We start from the raw sequence: 16260 nt of genomic DNA, 5'->3' as shown, positions 1-16260 counted from the left end.
CCACCGCGCACACGCCCCCTCCCACCCCATCCCCGGCCCGGCGCCCCGCGCAGCCGCCGTTGTTTAAAGGGGCCGCAGCCTGACTTCCAGGTGGGGAGCGCGAGTGGGCCCGGCGCGGCAGGGCCAGTGCGCATGCGCGAGGCGCGAGCGGCCTCTCGCGTCACAGCGGTTCCCACGGTTGTCTTAGAAACCGGCCCCCTGAGGCTTGGCAAAGCAGGAGCCCTCCGTGGCGGTGCTTGGGTGTCGGGGCTGCGAGGCTCCTGCCTCACCTCTCCACGGGGTCGACAGGAACGTCTCCGGACGGACGCCGGGAGTCGCAACGCGCCGGCCGGGATGACAAAAGCGCAGGCGGAGTCCGGGGGAAGCGGCGCGTCGTCCCAGCCTCAGGCCTGCCCGGACGGTGTTGGGGTGAGTCTCCCCGAAAGTCTTGCCCCCGTGATCTCCACGACAGGTCCGCCCGCCTGTCCGTGGGCTGCCCTCTCCCCCGAGGGGCCTTCACGCGCGGAGCGGGAGCCTGCAGCGTCAGGGGGGCTGTGTGCCTGCGGGGGCTGCGTTTCTGTGCCGCTGCTGCCGTGTGACTGTGTGTGTCTGCGTCTCTCCCATCCTCTCTTGTCTCTCTGGCCCTCACTCTCTGTGTGTGTCTTTCCCTCTTTCTGCCGGTTCGTGTGTGCGTGCCCGTGTGCGTGGGTGCGTTCGGACGAACGCGCCCCGTGCGCCCAAAGGCGACTTCTTGCGCGTCGGCCTGGCTCTGCCGAGCCTCTTTCTTCTGCCTCTGTGCCTGGGTCTTGCGGCGGGCTCGTCAGTGGTTTTCGCCGCCGTTCCACTTGGGGTCCCTGAGGGCCTCGGCCGCGTGAGGAGATGCGTCTTCCCCAGCAGCAGTGGAAATCTCGTTACCCTTGCCGAGCGGACTCTCTCCTGGGATCAAGATAACCACAGTCCAGCCAGGGCCAAAAGCCCCAGAGGAGCTCGTCGCCCGCCCTGCAGGAGAGGAGCAGACCCGCCTCAGAGGAGACGCTTGGACCTTTTCACGGCTCTTCTCTGAGAAATGAAGCCGCACCACGGCAGAAGCTTGAAGAGGAAGCCGGGAAGGGGAGATGCCAGGCCTCCCGGTCCCTGGAAGGCTGGCCTCTCCGGACAAGTCAGCCGTTGGGCAACCCTCCCCTTAGGCCCGCGGCGGTGGCACCGGGCAGTGTCGGGCCTGGGCTCCGGCCTCTGCTCTGTCCTCCCTCTTGCTCTGTCTCCCCTGTCTCTCGGGGGCCTACACGCTTGTCGGTCTGGCCGAACGTCTTGGACGCAGATGGCTTCCCAGTCCGTCAGGGAGACACTCCTCGGAGATCCGTGTGGTGACGGTTTCTCTCTCCAAACCTGTTTCTGCTTGCTTGGGCAGGTTCCATGACCCTGGAGCTCCCGGCTCCCATACGTGTCTCCCACAGGGAAGCTGTCTTGCTCTCCCTGTTTCACCTCATGGCTGGGTGGCCTGCCTAGCATGAGCGCTAGGCGACCGTGACTGGCCTTGTCTTCTTGGACAGGCGGTGCGGCACTTCCCCTCTGCACTTGCCCTCTCGTCCTTGAGGCACAGCCTCTCCTCGGCTCCTCTGAGCAGGTGGACTGACTCCCTGAATCTTCTGGCTCCCTCCTGGATCCCAGGCGTTCTTTGATTTCCCTTGGAATCCACGGGCAGGTCCCTTGGGACCCTCTTCCACCCGGGCACAGGCCTGGACTCCGCTGTTGGTTTCGCCGTCGCCCCGTACGCCCGGGCTGACACGCATTCACATCGTCTGCTCGGGGATCGGCCAGTGCCACGCGTGGGGCCAGTGGCTCCGCCGCGGGACCGCCCCTGTCCCTGTTTGCGCGGGTCCTGGAAAGCAGAGGCAGCTTGCGGGAGCCCCGGGGCTTTCGCAAGCGGGGCTAGGCCGCCGCTCTTTCGGAGGGGGAGGGAGGCCGAGGGCTCGTGGGTCAGTGAATTTTCGGCTGGCACCACGCCTTAAGGCCCAGGGGATGATTCTGTGCCGCAGCGAGGCCCCGCCTGCCTCAGCCGATGATGGCGAGTCCATCCTCTCTCACCCGGAGGGGTCCAAAATCCCATCTCAAGAGGAGTCCTGAGACCCCAGAGGAGGCCCTGAAGCTCCCCCTCCACCGGTGGAAGTCGGCTCAAGGAGGTCCTGAAGACAGGACTCCGGGGGTCTTGGGACTGGGATGCCCGCGGCCCCTTCTCCCACGCCGCCCCCTGCTGGAGCCCGGATCCGGCGGCCGCCGGGGCTGCAGCGGCAGCCCCCAGCGGCCCCCCCCACCCCCGCTCCCCCCCCCCGCCCCACCGCGCACACGCCCCCTCCCACCCCATCCCCGGCCCGGCGCCCCGCGCAGCCGCCGTTGTTTAAAGGGGCCGCAGCCTGACTTCCAGGTGGGGAGCGCGAGTGGGCCCGGCGCGGCAGGGCCAGTGCGCATGCGCGAGGCGCGAGCGGCCTCTCGCGTCACAGCGGTTCCCACGGTTGTCTTAGAAACCGGCCCCCTGAGGCTTGGCAAAGCAGGAGCCCTCCGTGGCGGTGCTTGGGTGTCGGGGCTGCGAGGCTCCTGCCTCACCTCTCCACGGGGTCGACAGGAACGTCTCCGGACGGACGCCGGGAGTCGCAACGCGCCGGCCGGGATGACAAAAGCGCAGGCGGAGTCCGGGGGAAGCGGCGCGTCGTCCCAGCCTCAGGCCTGCCCGGACGGTGTTGGGGTGAGTCTCCCCGAAAGTCTTGCCCCCGTGATCTCCACGACAGGTCCGCCCGCCTGTCCGTGGGCTGCCCTCTCCCCCGAGGGGCCTTCACGCGCGGAGCGGGAGCCTGCAGCGTCAGGGGGGCTGTGTGCCTGCGGGGGCTGCGTTTCTGTGCCGCTGCTGCCGTGTGACTGTGTGTGTCTGCGTCTCTCCCATCCTCTCTTGTCTCTCTGGCCCTCACTCTCTGTGTGTGTCTTTCCCTCTTTCTGCCGGTTCGTGTGTGCGTGCCCGTGTGCGTGGGTGCGTTCGGACGAACGCGCCCCGTGCGCCCAAAGGCGACTTCTTGCGCGTCGGCCTGGCTCTGCCGAGCCTCTTTCTTCTGCCTCTGTGCCTGGGTCTTGCGGCGGGCTCGTCAGTGGTTTTCGCCGCCGTTCCACTTGGGGTCCCTGAGGGCCTCGGCCGCGTGAGGAGATGCGTCTTCCCCAGCAGCAGTGGAAATCTCGTTACCCTTGCCGAGCGGACTCTCTCCTGGGATCAAGATAACCACAGTCCAGCCAGGGCCAAAAGCCCCAGAGGAGCTCGTCGCCCGCCCTGCAGGAGAGGAGCAGACCCGCCTCAGAGGAGACGCTTGGACCTTTTCACGGCTCTTCTCTGAGAAATGAAGCCGCACCACGGCAGAAGCTTGAAGAGGAAGCCGGGAAGGGGAGATGCCAGGCCTCCCGGTCCCTGGAAGGCTGGCCTCTCCGGACAAGTCAGCCGTTGGGCAACCCTCCCCTTAGGCCCGCGGCGGTGGCACCGGGCAGTGTCGGGCCTGGGCTCCGGCCTCTGCTCTGTCCTCCCTCTTGCTCTGTCTCCCCTGTCTCTCGGGGGCCTACACGCTTGTCGGTCTGGCCGAACGTCTTGGACGCAGATGGCTTCCCAGTCCGTCAGGGAGACACTCCTCGGAGATCCGTGTGGTGACGGTTTCTCTCTCCAAACCTGTTTCTGCTTGCTTGGGCAGGTTCCATGACCCTGGAGCTCCCGGCTCCCATACGTGTCTCCCACAGGGAAGCTGTCTTGCTCTCCCTGTTTCACCTCATGGCTGGGTGGCCTGCCTAGCATGAGCGCTAGGCGACCGTGACTGGCCTTGTCTTCTTGGACAGGCGGTGCGGCACTTCCCCTCTGCACTTGCCCTCTCGTCCTTGAGGCACAGCCTCTCCTCGGCTCCTCTGAGCAGGTGGACTGACTCCCTGAATCTTCTGGCTCCCTCCTGGATCCCAGGCGTTCTTTGATTTCCCTTGGAATCCACGGGCAGGTCCCTTGGGACCCTCTTCCACCCGGGCACAGGCCTGGACTCCGCTGTTGGTTTCGCCGTCGCCCCGTACGCCCGGGCTGACACGCATTCACATCGTCTGCTCGGGGATCGGCCAGTGCCACGCGTGGGGCCAGTGGCTCCGCCGCGGGACCGCCCCTGTCCCTGTTTGCGCGGGTCCTGGAAAGCAGAGGCAGCTTGCGGGAGCCCCGGGGCTTTCGCAAGCGGGGCTAGGCCGCCGCTCTTTCGGAGGGGGAGGGAGGCCGAGGGCTCGTGGGTCAGTGAATTTTCGGCTGGCACCACGCCTTAAGGCCCAGGGGATGATTCTGTGCCGCAGCGAGGCCCCGCCTGCCTCAGCCGATGATGGCGAGTCCATCCTCTCTCACCCGGAGGGGTCCAAAATCCCATCTCAAGAGGAGTCCTGAGACCCCAGAGGAGGCCCTGAAGCTCCCCCTCCACCGGTGGAAGTCGGCTCAAGGAGGTCCTGAAGACAGGACTCCGGGGGTCTTGGGACTGGGATGCCCGCGGCCCCTTCTCCCACGCCGCCCCCTGCTGGAGCCCGGATCCGGCGGCCGCCGGGGCTGCAGCGGCAGCCCCCAGCGGCCCCCCCCACCCCCGCTCCCCCCCCCCGCCCCACCGCGCACACGCCCCCTCCCACCCCATCCCCGGCCCGGCGCCCCGCGCAGCCGCCGTTGTTTAAAGGGGCCGCAGCCTGACTTCCAGGTGGGGAGCGCGAGTGGGCCCGGCGCGGCAGGGCCAGTGCGCATGCGCGAGGCGCGAGCGGCCTCTCGCGTCACAGCGGTTCCCACGGTTGTCTTAGAAACCGGCCCCCTGAGGCTTGGCAAAGCAGGAGCCCTCCGTGGCGGTGCTTGGGTGTCGGGGCTGCGAGGCTCCTGCCTCACCTCTCCACGGGGTCGACAGGAACGTCTCCGGACGGACGCCGGGAGTCGCAACGCGCCGGCCGGGATGACAAAAGCGCAGGCGGAGTCCGGGGGAAGCGGCGCGTCGTCCCAGCCTCAGGCCTGCCCGGACGGTGTTGGGGTGAGTCTCCCCGAAAGTCTTGCCCCCGTGATCTCCACGACAGGTCCGCCCGCCTGTCCGTGGGCTGCCCTCTCCCCCGAGGGGCCTTCACGCGCGGAGCGGGAGCCTGCAGCGTCAGGGGGGCTGTGTGCCTGCGGGGGCTGCGTTTCTGTGCCGCTGCTGCCGTGTGACTGTGTGTGTCTGCGTCTCTCCCATCCTCTCTTGTCTCTCTGGCCCTCACTCTCTGTGTGTGTCTTTCCCTCTTTCTGCCGGTTCGTGTGTGCGTGCCCGTGTGCGTGGGTGCGTTCGGACGAACGCGCCCCGTGCGCCCAAAGGCGACTTCTTGCGCGTCGGCCTGGCTCTGCCGAGCCTCTTTCTTCTGCCTCTGTGCCTGGGTCTTGCGGCGGGCTCGTCAGTGGTTTTCGCCGCCGTTCCACTTGGGGTCCCTGAGGGCCTCGGCCGCGTGAGGAGATGCGTCTTCCCCAGCAGCAGTGGAAATCTCGTTACCCTTGCCGAGCGGACTCTCTCCTGGGATCAAGATAACCACAGTCCAGCCAGGGCCAAAAGCCCCAGAGGAGCTCGTCGCCCGCCCTGCAGGAGAGGAGCAGACCCGCCTCAGAGGAGACGCTTGGACCTTTTCACGGCTCTTCTCTGAGAAATGAAGCCGCACCACGGCAGAAGCTTGAAGAGGAAGCCGGGAAGGGGAGATGCCAGGCCTCCCGGTCCCTGGAAGGCTGGCCTCTCCGGACAAGTCAGCCGTTGGGCAACCCTCCCCTTAGGCCCGCGGCGGTGGCACCGGGCAGTGTCGGGCCTGGGCTCCGGCCTCTGCTCTGTCCTCCCTCTTGCTCTGTCTCCCCTGTCTCTCGGGGGCCTACACGCTTGTCGGTCTGGCCGAACGTCTTGGACGCAGATGGCTTCCCAGTCCGTCAGGGAGACACTCCTCGGAGATCCGTGTGGTGACGGTTTCTCTCTCCAAACCTGTTTCTGCTTGCTTGGGCAGGTTCCATGACCCTGGAGCTCCCGGCTCCCATACGTGTCTCCCACAGGGAAGCTGTCTTGCTCTCCCTGTTTCACCTCATGGCTGGGTGGCCTGCCTAGCATGAGCGCTAGGCGACCGTGACTGGCCTTGTCTTCTTGGACAGGCGGTGCGGCACTTCCCCTCTGCACTTGCCCTCTCGTCCTTGAGGCACAGCCTCTCCTCGGCTCCTCTGAGCAGGTGGACTGACTCCCTGAATCTTCTGGCTCCCTCCTGGATCCCAGGCGTTCTTTGATTTCCCTTGGAATCCACGGGCAGGTCCCTTGGGACCCTCTTCCACCCGGGCACAGGCCTGGACTCCGCTGTTGGTTTCGCCGTCGCCCCGTACGCCCGGGCTGACACGCATTCACATCGTCTGCTCGGGGATCGGCCAGTGCCACGCGTGGGGCCAGTGGCTCCGCCGCGGGACCGCCCCTGTCCCTGTTTGCGCGGGTCCTGGAAAGCAGAGGCAGCTTGCGGGAGCCCCGGGGCTTTCGCAAGCGGGGCTAGGCCGCCGCTCTTTCGGAGGGGGAGGGAGGCCGAGGGCTCGTGGGTCAGTGAATTTTCGGCTGGCACCACGCCTTAAGGCCCAGGGGATGATTCTGTGCCGCAGCGAGGCCCCGCCTGCCTCAGCCGATGATGGCGAGTCCATCCTCTCTCACCCGGAGGGGTCCAAAATCCCATCTCAAGAGGAGTCCTGAGACCCCAGAGGAGGCCCTGAAGCTCCCCCTCCACCGGTGGAAGTCGGCTCAAGGAGGTCCTGAAGACAGGACTCCGGGGGTCTTGGGACTGGGATGCCCGCGGCCCCTTCTCCCACGCCGCCCCCTGCTGGAGCCCGGATCCGGCGGCCGCCGGGGCTGCAGCGGCAGCCCCCAGCGGCCCCCCCCACCCCCGCTCCCCCCCCCGCCCCACCGCGCACACGCCCCCTCCCACCCCATCCCCGGCCCGGCGCCCCGCGCAGCCGCCGTTGTTTAAAGGGGCCGCAGCCTGACTTCCAGGTGGGGAGCGCGAGTGGGCCCGGCGCGGCAGGGCCAGTGCGCATGCGCGAGGCGCGAGCGGCCTCTCGCGTCACAGCGGTTCCCACGGTTGTCTTAGAAACCGGCCCCCTGAGGCTTGGCAAAGCAGGAGCCCTCCGTGGCGGTGCTTGGGTGTCGGGGCTGCGAGGCTCCTGCCTCACCTCTCCACGGGGTCGACAGGAACGTCTCCGGACGGACGCCGGGAGTCGCAACGCGCCGGCCGGGATGACAAAAGCGCAGGCGGAGTCCGGGGGAAGCGGCGCGTCGTCCCAGCCTCAGGCCTGCCCGGACGGTGTTGGGGTGAGTCTCCCCGAAAGTCTTGCCCCCGTGATCTCCACGACAGGTCCGCCCGCCTGTCCGTGGGCTGCCCTCTCCCCCGAGGGGCCTTCACGCGCGGAGCGGGAGCCTGCAGCGTCAGGGGGGCTGTGTGCCTGCGGGGGCTGCGTTTCTGTGCCGCTGCTGCCGTGTGACTGTGTGTGTCTGCGTCTCTCCCATCCTCTCTTGTCTCTCTGGCCCTCACTCTCTGTGTGTGTCTTTCCCTCTTTCTGCCGGTTCGTGTGTGCGTGCCCGTGTGCGTGGGTGCGTTCGGACGAACGCGCCCCGTGCGCCCAAAGGCGACTTCTTGCGCGTCGGCCTGGCTCTGCCGAGCCTCTTTCTTCTGCCTCTGTGCCTGGGTCTTGCGGCGGGCTCGTCAGTGGTTTTCGCCGCCGTTCCACTTGGGGTCCCTGAGGGCCTCGGCCGCGTGAGGAGATGCGTCTTCCCCAGCAGCAGTGGAAATCTCGTTACCCTTGCCGAGCGGACTCTCTCCTGGGATCAAGATAACCACAGTCCAGCCAGGGCCAAAAGCCCCAGAGGAGCTCGTCGCCCGCCCTGCAGGAGAGGAGCAGACCCGCCTCAGAGGAGACGCTTGGACCTTTTCACGGCTCTTCTCTGAGAAATGAAGCCGCACCACGGCAGAAGCTTGAAGAGGAAGCCGGGAAGGGGAGATGCCAGGCCTCCCGGTCCCTGGAAGGCTGGCCTCTCCGGACAAGTCAGCCGTTGGGCAACCCTCCCCTTAGGCCCGCGGCGGTGGCACCGGGCAGTGTCGGGCCTGGGCTCCGGCCTCTGCTCTGTCCTCCCTCTTGCTCTGTCTCCCCTGTCTCTCGGGGGCCTACACGCTTGTCGGTCTGGCCGAACGTCTTGGACGCAGATGGCTTCCCAGTCCGTCAGGGAGACACTCCCCGGAAATCCGTGTGGTGAAGGTTTCTCTCTCCAAACCTGTTTCTGCTTGCTTGGGCAGGTTCCATGACCCTGGAGCTCCCGGCTCCCATACGTGTCTCCCACAGGGAAGCTGTCTTGCTCTCCCTGTTTCACCTCATGACTGGGTGGCCTGCCTAGCATGAGCGCTAGGCGACCGTGACTGGCCTTGTCTTCTTGGACAGGCGGTGCGGCACTTCCCCTCTGCACTTCCTCTCTCGTCCTTGAGGCACAGCCTCTCCTCGGCTCCTCTGAGCAGGTGGACTGACTCCCTGAATCTTCTGGCTCCCTCCTGGATCCCAGGCGTTCTTTGATTTCCCTTGGAATCCACGGGCAGGTCCCTTGGAACCCTCTTCCACCCGGGCACAGGCCTGGACTCCGCTGTTGGTTTCGCCGTCACCCCGTACGTCCGGGCTGACACGCATTCACATCGTCTGCTCGGGGATCGGCCAGTGCCACGCGTGGGGCCAGTGGCTCCGCCGCGGGACCGCCCCTGTCCCTGTTTGCGCGGGTCCTGGAAAGCAGAGGCAGCTTGCGGGAGCCCCTGGGCTTTCGCAAGCCGGGCTAGGCCGCCGCTCTTTCGGAGGGGGAGGGAGGCCGAGGGTCCTGCATGCTTCTCGGTCTGTCTGAATGTCTTCAACATGGGACAGTTTCCATTTCTTCAGGAGATACTTCCTAGGGGTCCGGATCTTGATTGCTTTCGTCTTCTGTGGTATTTCTTATTGTTTGCACCGGTTTTATTACTCTGGAGTTCTCATACCTATCTGGGAGGGGGCACTTCCATTGATCTCCATGTCTCAAGTGAATGCTGCCTGGTCTGTCCGAGACCAGTGTGATGCTACCCCTCCGTGGCTGACCTTTGCCTGCCAGGAAAGGCAGTGTTGCATCCGGCCTGTAATTTTTCGCTTATTTCTGAAATCCCTTCGGTTCCCCTGCTCCTGGGCAAAATGCCTTCAAGCACTGAATCTTTTGACTGCCACGGATTTCAAGTCTCCCAAGGGATTGGGTTTTGCTGGTTGTCAGGGGAGGTGGTGTCAGGGGAACCACCTGGTGGTGGGCTGTTGGTGGGGTATACTTTTTCAAAACGTCTGGGCCCCTCTGGCAGGCATCCCTGCATGTGGCTTGGACTCTAGCACAGGTCCTGTCTCACAGGTTTTCAGGTGTGCTTGGCTTTTCCTCAACTTTGTGTGGGAAATCCCAGTGGCCCCCGGGCACATGCCTGGACCTCACTATCTGCCTCAGCATCGTCCCAGATGACCTCAAAGACACACGCTCACTCCATCTGCTCTTGAGGGAAGTCAATGCCATGTGTGGTCACATTGGCTCTATCTTGGCCTCGCCTTTGTCTCTTGTTGCATGTGTTGGGGAAAGCTGTGTCGGGATTTCGGAGTCCCCGGGCCTTGGAGACGAAGGTAAACCCCTACCCTACTCAGGAAGGAGGGAGGCAATGGACTCATGGGCCAGTTTATTCAGCAAACAGCAGGCCATGCAACTCTTGGGATCTTTATGTGCCCCAGCGAGGCCCTTCCTGCCTCACTACATTGTAACCCCATTCCTGATCACCCGGTCGTATCCATTATTGGATTCGAAGGGGTGTCCAGAGAGCCCAGCGGGCACCCTGAAGCTCCTCCTCCACCGGGAACCAAAGCAGAAAACCAATCAAGAAGGTCCTGACGATAGGACTCCTATGGGTCTGACCCTGGCTCTCGCGCAGGCCCCTCTCCTAGTCCTCTTCCCACCCGCCGCCTGGGACTGCTCCACTGCTGCCACTGCCGCCCCAGTCCCCGCATCGCGTCGCCACCATTTTTTAAGGGGTCCCCAGCCTGACTCTCTGGATCAAAGGGGGAGTCAGCCTTGCCAGTGCTCATGCGCGAGGCCTGAGCTGCGGTTTTGGTCACAGCGATTGACACCATTTCCTGGGGATGGGTCCCTGAGACTTGGCGAAGTAGGAGCCCTGTGTGATAGTGCGTCAGAGTCGGGGCTGAGAGCAGTCCTGGCCAGGGCTTTAACAGGATGGTCTCCAGAGGCCGTTATTCACGGAGATCCGACCAGCAGGAAGAAACCTCAGGAGGAAGAAACCTCAGGCTGATCTCCGGGGAGGCAGCGCGAGATCCCAGCCTCAGGCCAGGATTCGTGGAGTGTCAAGGAGGCCTCTTTCCCAATCTTCACTTCACCTGCCACCGCCTCAGTCCCCACAGCCCCCGCTCCACCATATTTTTTTTTATGTAGTCAGTGTCTCACTGTCACCCAGTCTGGAGTGCAGTGGCGAGATCTCAGCTCACTGCAAAGTCTTCCGCCCGGATTCAAGTGATTCTCTTCCCTCCGCCTCCCGAGTACCTGGGATTAGAGGGATTAGTCAGAGTCAGGGCTAAGACCAGCTCTCGCCAGGGGCATAGACGGGATGGTCTTGGAGGCCACGATCCACGGAGGGTCGTCCAGGAGGAAGAAACCACGGGCAGAGGGCCGGAGAAGCAGCGCGGGATCCCAGGCTCAGGCCTGCACCGACTGATGGTGTGCCAGTGAGTCTCTTCAAAAGAGGAGAGGTTTGCTTGTGTGCCTGTGGGCTGCTCTCTTACCCACGGGTCATAGTCACAGAGAGCAGAACCCGGCAGCTTCAGGGGCTGCCTGGGAGTGGGTGTTACCCTGCCACTGCCATACGTCTTTGTGCATTTGTGTGTGTGCCTGCGTCTCTTCTTTCTCTCTCCTTTCTCTCTCTTTCGCTCTGTGTCCGTGTGTGTGTGTGTTGGGACACATGTGCCCTGTGTGCCGGAGGGTGGTATCTTGTACGTTGACCTTCCCTCTGGTCAGCCTCTCCCTGCGTCTCTGCCTGGGGCATGTGGCCGGTTGTCAGTCGTTTTTCCGCTGTTCCAGTTTGGGTTTGTGAAAGTCTGGAGGAGTTGGGGAGCTGTGTCTATCTGGTAAGGATTTAAATCACCTCTCCACCCTGAGAGGCCTCTTTTCTAGGATTAAGACCTCTACCCCCCAGCCAAGGATAATAGTCTCACCTGAGAAGTCATCGTCTACCTGCAGGAGCGGAGCAGAGCGACCTCAAAGAAGATGGTTCTCATTCCTCTCTCTCTTTCATCTCATTGAGAAATCTAGCCACAGGGTAACACAGGTTTTGAAAAGAAGGGAACGGGACCATGGCAAGGATCTGTGAGTGTGCAGGCTGTGTTTCACATATCATTAAACATAGTCTAGTGAGTGTTCTGCAGATAGCTGGCATTTAACTTTGTTTTATTGAATCAAAGAAAGAAAAAATGCTGAGAAAAAAATGACACAACTTGCCTGCCAGTCCGTCTGATTGTTACAAATTTAATAGTAATTTTAATTTATCTCATGTAAAGGTCCTTGGCAGTGGTACCTAATTTCCTAAGATAGCCTTGCTTTATTTGGTATGATTAAGATGTCATGCATATCAGAGTATCTGGAAATTCTTCCCAACTCCCTTGACATAATGATTAATCACATTTCCAAAATAACATAACAAAACAAACAACAGAAAATCATTTGTTACTTAGTTCCTTCAAATTTGTTTATTTAAGTTGTGGTTCCTTCATGTGCGAAACATTTTTATGTCTCTGGCACTCTTCCAGCCACAGATTTCATCTTAAACAACCTAAGTATTGAAATGCTTGTGCCCTTTGATTAATTTTTCCTACATAAATACTTTGATATAAAAGCTACATTGAGGCTGGGTGCAGTGGCTCACACCTCTAATCCCAGCTCTTTGGGAGGCGGAGGCCAGCAGATCACAGGGTCAGGAGATCAAGACCATCCTGGCCAACATGGTGAAACCCCATCTCTTCAAACATATAAAGAATTAGCCAGTGGAGGCCAGGCGTTGCTTCATGCCTGTTATCCCACACTTTGGGAGGCTGCAGCAGGCAGATCAAGGAAGGTCAGGAGTTCGAGATGAGACCAGTCTGCCCAACCTGGCAAAACCTGTGTCTATTAAAACTATAAAAAATTAGCCAGGTGTGGTGGCAGGCGCCTGTAATCCCAGCTACTCAGGAGGCTGAGGAAGGAGAATTGCTTGAACCCAGGAGGCGGAGGTTGCAGTGAGCTGAGATCATGCCACTGCACTCCAGCCTGGGTGACAAGAGTGAAAATTTACCTGAAAAAGAAAAAAAGAAAGAAAGAAAGAAACCTTGTCTATACCAAAAATACAAAAATTAAACCCTGAAGGTCACGTCCGAATGAGAAAGACATTGTTTGGCTCAAATTGTCTGACACTAAGGAATAGTGCAGACTGGCCAAGTGAGGTGACTCACACCTATAATCCCAGCACTTTGGGAGGCCAAGGCAGGTGGATCACCTGAGGTCAGGAGTTCAAGACCTGCCTGACCAACATGGTGAAACTCCGTCTCTACTAAAAAAAAAAGTACAAGAAAATTAGCCGGGCGTGGTGGCGCATGCCTGTAAATCCCAGCTACTCAGGAGGCTGAGGCAGGAGAATTGCTTGAATCCAGGTGGCAGAGGTTGTGGTGGGTAGAGATCATGCCACTACACCTTAGCCTGGGCAACAAGAGTGAAAATCTGTCTCAAAAAAGAAATATAGTGAAGAGTTAGGGCAGATTTATTTTCAGAGAAGCAGGGATTCTGGAATTTTGGGTGAAATGTCCCAATTTCCAGAAGCTGAAAATGCTCTCAAAGGTAAAATTCAAGTTAGCCTATATCAAGCTTCTCCTTGTTCTATGTGTGAATAGCTAGTCTGTATCTTCACCTATGTATATTTAAAAATCAACCTTAAGAAAGCCCTTGGCCACAATAATCCTTCCACATGGTAGCAAGAGCCCAGCCTCTGAGACTGTGCTTCCTTCCGGCCTCCCACTGGAATGCCTTCCCCCTAATCTCCAAGGTATCAAACCGGTCAGGGGCAGCAGAGACAACCCTACTTCTGGGAGTCCCCCCCAACCCCTTGAAGTCACAGGCATCTCTGATGTCCCTGCCCTTCATCCACATCACTGAACAATTAAGTGCACACATCTCTGTACTTCTATTTAAACCATTCCATATGTGTTTACAATTAACGACTTCATGAATGACTGCGGTATGGATGGAGCAGAAAGGAATGCTGAGGGAGGACTCCGGTTAGAATGAGCTGCTCTTCCAGGACTAGGAATGAACTTTCCCCAGTACCAACCAGGCAGCCTCCAGGGCAAGAAAAGGTAAGGGGATCCATCCTGTTGACAGCCAAGATGGAATTACAGGTAATTCTCACCTCTTTTTCGACTCTCAGTTGGAAACCCCCAGCCACAAGGTGAAGCACAGTCCACTCCAGAGCCCCACAGTTGGGGCCAGGGATGTCACAGAAATCACTAGGGCAGTCAGTTCCCATCCAGGGGGAGCCCAGACTGACCCAGCACCCTCAAGCTTTGCTCCAAACTCAGGCCAGGGAGTGAAGCCCTTGTCCCCAAGCCACAGAGTGAGGGTTTGTCTCTAACCCTGTAGGCTCCAGTGAAAGGAAAATGGCCTACAGGTGCCCACAGGAGAGCACCTGAGTTCTGACACAGCTCTACGGCTCCCAGCCTTCATTCCCATGAGTAACACAGGGACACACAGAGGGGCATGCTGACTGCCTATAGGGCACCCATGGAACACAGATGCACCCTGCAGATCCTGAAACCGGTCAGGTAATGAGGTGCAGAGGTGTGGGGAAGACCTGGAGGGAGGCCTTACTGGGTGCCAACCAGCCTAACCAGCCGGGGTCACAGACCAGAAGTGCTTCTGACATTAACCAGACACAGGGAAGGTGTGTAGGATGGGTAGTAGAAGTGACTGCAGAGGCCTCTGGGGATTGTAGTTTTGGAGCTAGAGAGGTGGGAAAGCAGTTGGTTTTGCCCACACAGGGTGCCTCTGACATCTGCACAGCACACACAACCAAGTTTAGGAGCCTACTGTTAAGATGCCCAAGTGACATTGACAAGTTTCGCTGGGAGCCAATGAGGTCTGCTGACCACAAGAGCATCACAGTACTGCTGAAGGATTCTGGAAAATGTGGTCCGGGTTGGCCGGTATGCACTGACCTTCCCCTGAAGGTGACCTGAGCTCACCACGCAAGTCTCCTCCCTGGTGTGCCCTTCCCCGAGCAGATGCCAGATTGGGAAAGAAGCAGCTCAGGGAGAGGCGATGCTTTGCCAGGACTCCTGGTTTGCAGGTGACACTGGCCCTGTGCTGCCTACAGTAGGAGGGTGTACCAGGACAGGGAACCCCAAGGCTGTTTTCAGGAAGAGCAAGATTGGCTTGCAGCAAACTCCCGGAATGGAGATGGGGAGAGTCTTGTAGCATTTCCCCGGCATTTTAGGGGATGGAGCCTGGACCTGAGTGAACAGCAAAAGGCCGCCTGGTGGTAGTGGTGGTGAGGATGGGAGACTTGAGCCAGAAATTCCTGAGGATCTTTTTTTTTTTTTTTTTTTTTTTGACAGAGTCTCGCTCTGTCACCCAGACTGGAGTGCAATGGTGTGATTTCGGCTCATTGCAACCTCTGCCTCCCAGGTTCAAGAGATTCTCCTGCCTCAGCCTCCCAAGTGGCTGGGATTACAGGTGCCTGCCACCATGCCCAGCTAATGTTTTTATATATATTTTTAGTAGCAATGGCGTTTTGCCATGCTGCCCAGCCTGGTCTTGAATACTCGACCTGAAGTGATCCACCTGCCTCGGCCTCCCAATGTGCTGGGATTACAGGCATGAGCCCCCAGGCCGATCTCATTTTTATCTTTTCTCTTACAGGTTTTTATTTTGTCTTTTTTTTTTTTTTTATCTTACAGGTGCGGCTTGGAGGAAACTTCTGGAGGGTGGGGTGGTGCTGAAGAGGAGGCAACATTGTAACTGTTTTGTTCAACATGGGTGTTTTCTTTATGCATCAATTTGTATTTTTAAAGACATTATATTAAAATTTTGTTTATCTTGATTACTGTGTTTTTTTGGTGCCCCATAATTTCTCTATCCATAGTCCTGAGCCTTGATACAAAGTGAGGACCTGGCCTCTGGACATCAAGCAGCCAGAAATTCCCTTAGGAGCTTTCTCTGAATTGTTGAATTGTGAGTGATTATTTTCCTTTCCTGACTTCCCTAATATCCACAATTTCCTCGTAATCATCCTCCAAAGCCACACCCACAAGGCACCTCTGAGACCTATCATGAAGCAGATATTCAAAAATTATTTGTAAATCTTCACACACCACCCCTGCCACAATGTCTTCCAACATCACTTTGCCTGGAGAATTAAAAAACAAGGTTTGCATGTTGAGTATCAGCCTCTCCCATTGGGTGGGTGTTTAGGAAGGAGGATCAGCCAAGAGTCTTATTCCAGCCCAGGTAAATGACCTTGCCAAAGATTTGATATCCACAAATGTGGAATCCTTGTAACAGAACTCAGTGGGAACCAAAGTCAGGCATGGGGCTGGGCTTTAAGGAGCACAAACGAAAAGGAAGGACTAGAAAACTTCAGAAAGGTACTGGTGGGGGATGGCGGGGTTGGGGGAATGGGGGACAGTGAGGATGTGGGATCCTGAGATAATCCGAATCCCTATGTGTAGATGTATGTATACAAAGGCTGTAAAGAGAGACCCAGGCTGATGGGGTATCTGTAATCAAACATAATGTGGCAGCAGGTCAAGTGATAAGGGGACTCTGGAAAAACAGAACAAGCAGCAAAATGAGCAGTATCAAACTCCACAGAACTTAACCAACACCAAGACACTAAGAAAGGTATTCCAAGAAGGATCCAGGTGCCTGTGCAAAGACCAAGCAGTGAGCAGACGTGTGTGTTAGTGATTCCATTAGCATGAACTGAACATCATCTAATACAGCATCTCACAGTTCTGTGTGCATCAGACTCATCTGGGGGGACTTGTTAAATACAGATTGTTGGGTCTCACTCCTAGAGTTTCTGGTTCAGTGTTTTGCGGTGCAGCCTGTGAGTCTGTATTTCCAGCATGTTTTTCAGGTACTGCTAATACTGTTGGTCCAAGGACTTTGC

At 59.2% G+C, this 16260-nt stretch overlaps 2 protein-coding genes across 11 annotated transcripts; both read left to right on the top strand.

Annotated features, from left to right (window-relative positions):
* Positions 1-44: 44 nt before the first annotated feature.
* On the top strand, positions 45-4610 carry LOC139361492 (uncharacterized). The gene is made up of 2 exons (XM_071090080.1): positions 45-408; positions 2600-4610. Exons 1-2 carry the CDS (start codon positions 133-135, stop codon positions 3146-3148), a joined length of 825 nt encoding a protein of 274 aa, XP_070946181.1. The 5' UTR covers positions 45-132; the 3' UTR covers positions 3149-4610.
* A 458-nt stretch (positions 4611-5068) lies between these two features.
* Positions 5069-15189, top strand: LOC139361499 (sterile alpha motif domain-containing protein 1-like). 10 transcript variants are annotated; one of them, XR_011619048.1, is made up of 4 exons: positions 9070-13912; positions 14129-14293; positions 14705-14822; positions 15047-15189. XR_011619048.1 is itself a non-coding variant. In XM_071090083.1 (2 exons), the coding sequence occupies exons 1-2, from the start codon at positions 6819-6821 to the stop codon at positions 15086-15088; spliced, it is 564 nt and encodes a 187-aa protein (XP_070946184.1). In that variant the 5' UTR covers positions 5069-6818; the 3' UTR covers positions 15089-15189. The 10 variants fall into 10 exon arrangements, 1 of the variants encoding a protein (XP_070946184.1); XR_011619050.1 differs by lacking the exon at positions 14705-14822 and having other exon boundaries at positions 9071-13489; positions 13731-13912; XR_011619051.1 differs by lacking the exon at positions 14705-14822 and having other exon boundaries at positions 9072-13447; positions 13731-13912.
* Positions 15190-16260: the final 1071 nt, after the last annotated feature.

Source organism: Macaca nemestrina, unplaced genomic scaffold (genome assembly GCF_043159975.1).
Source record: "Macaca nemestrina isolate mMacNem1 unplaced genomic scaffold, mMacNem.hap1 Scaffold_53, whole genome shotgun sequence".
NCBI classification, from domain to species: Eukaryota; Metazoa; Chordata; class Mammalia; order Primates; family Cercopithecidae; genus Macaca; species Macaca nemestrina.
This window is presented reverse-complemented; position numbering and strand designations above follow the sequence as displayed.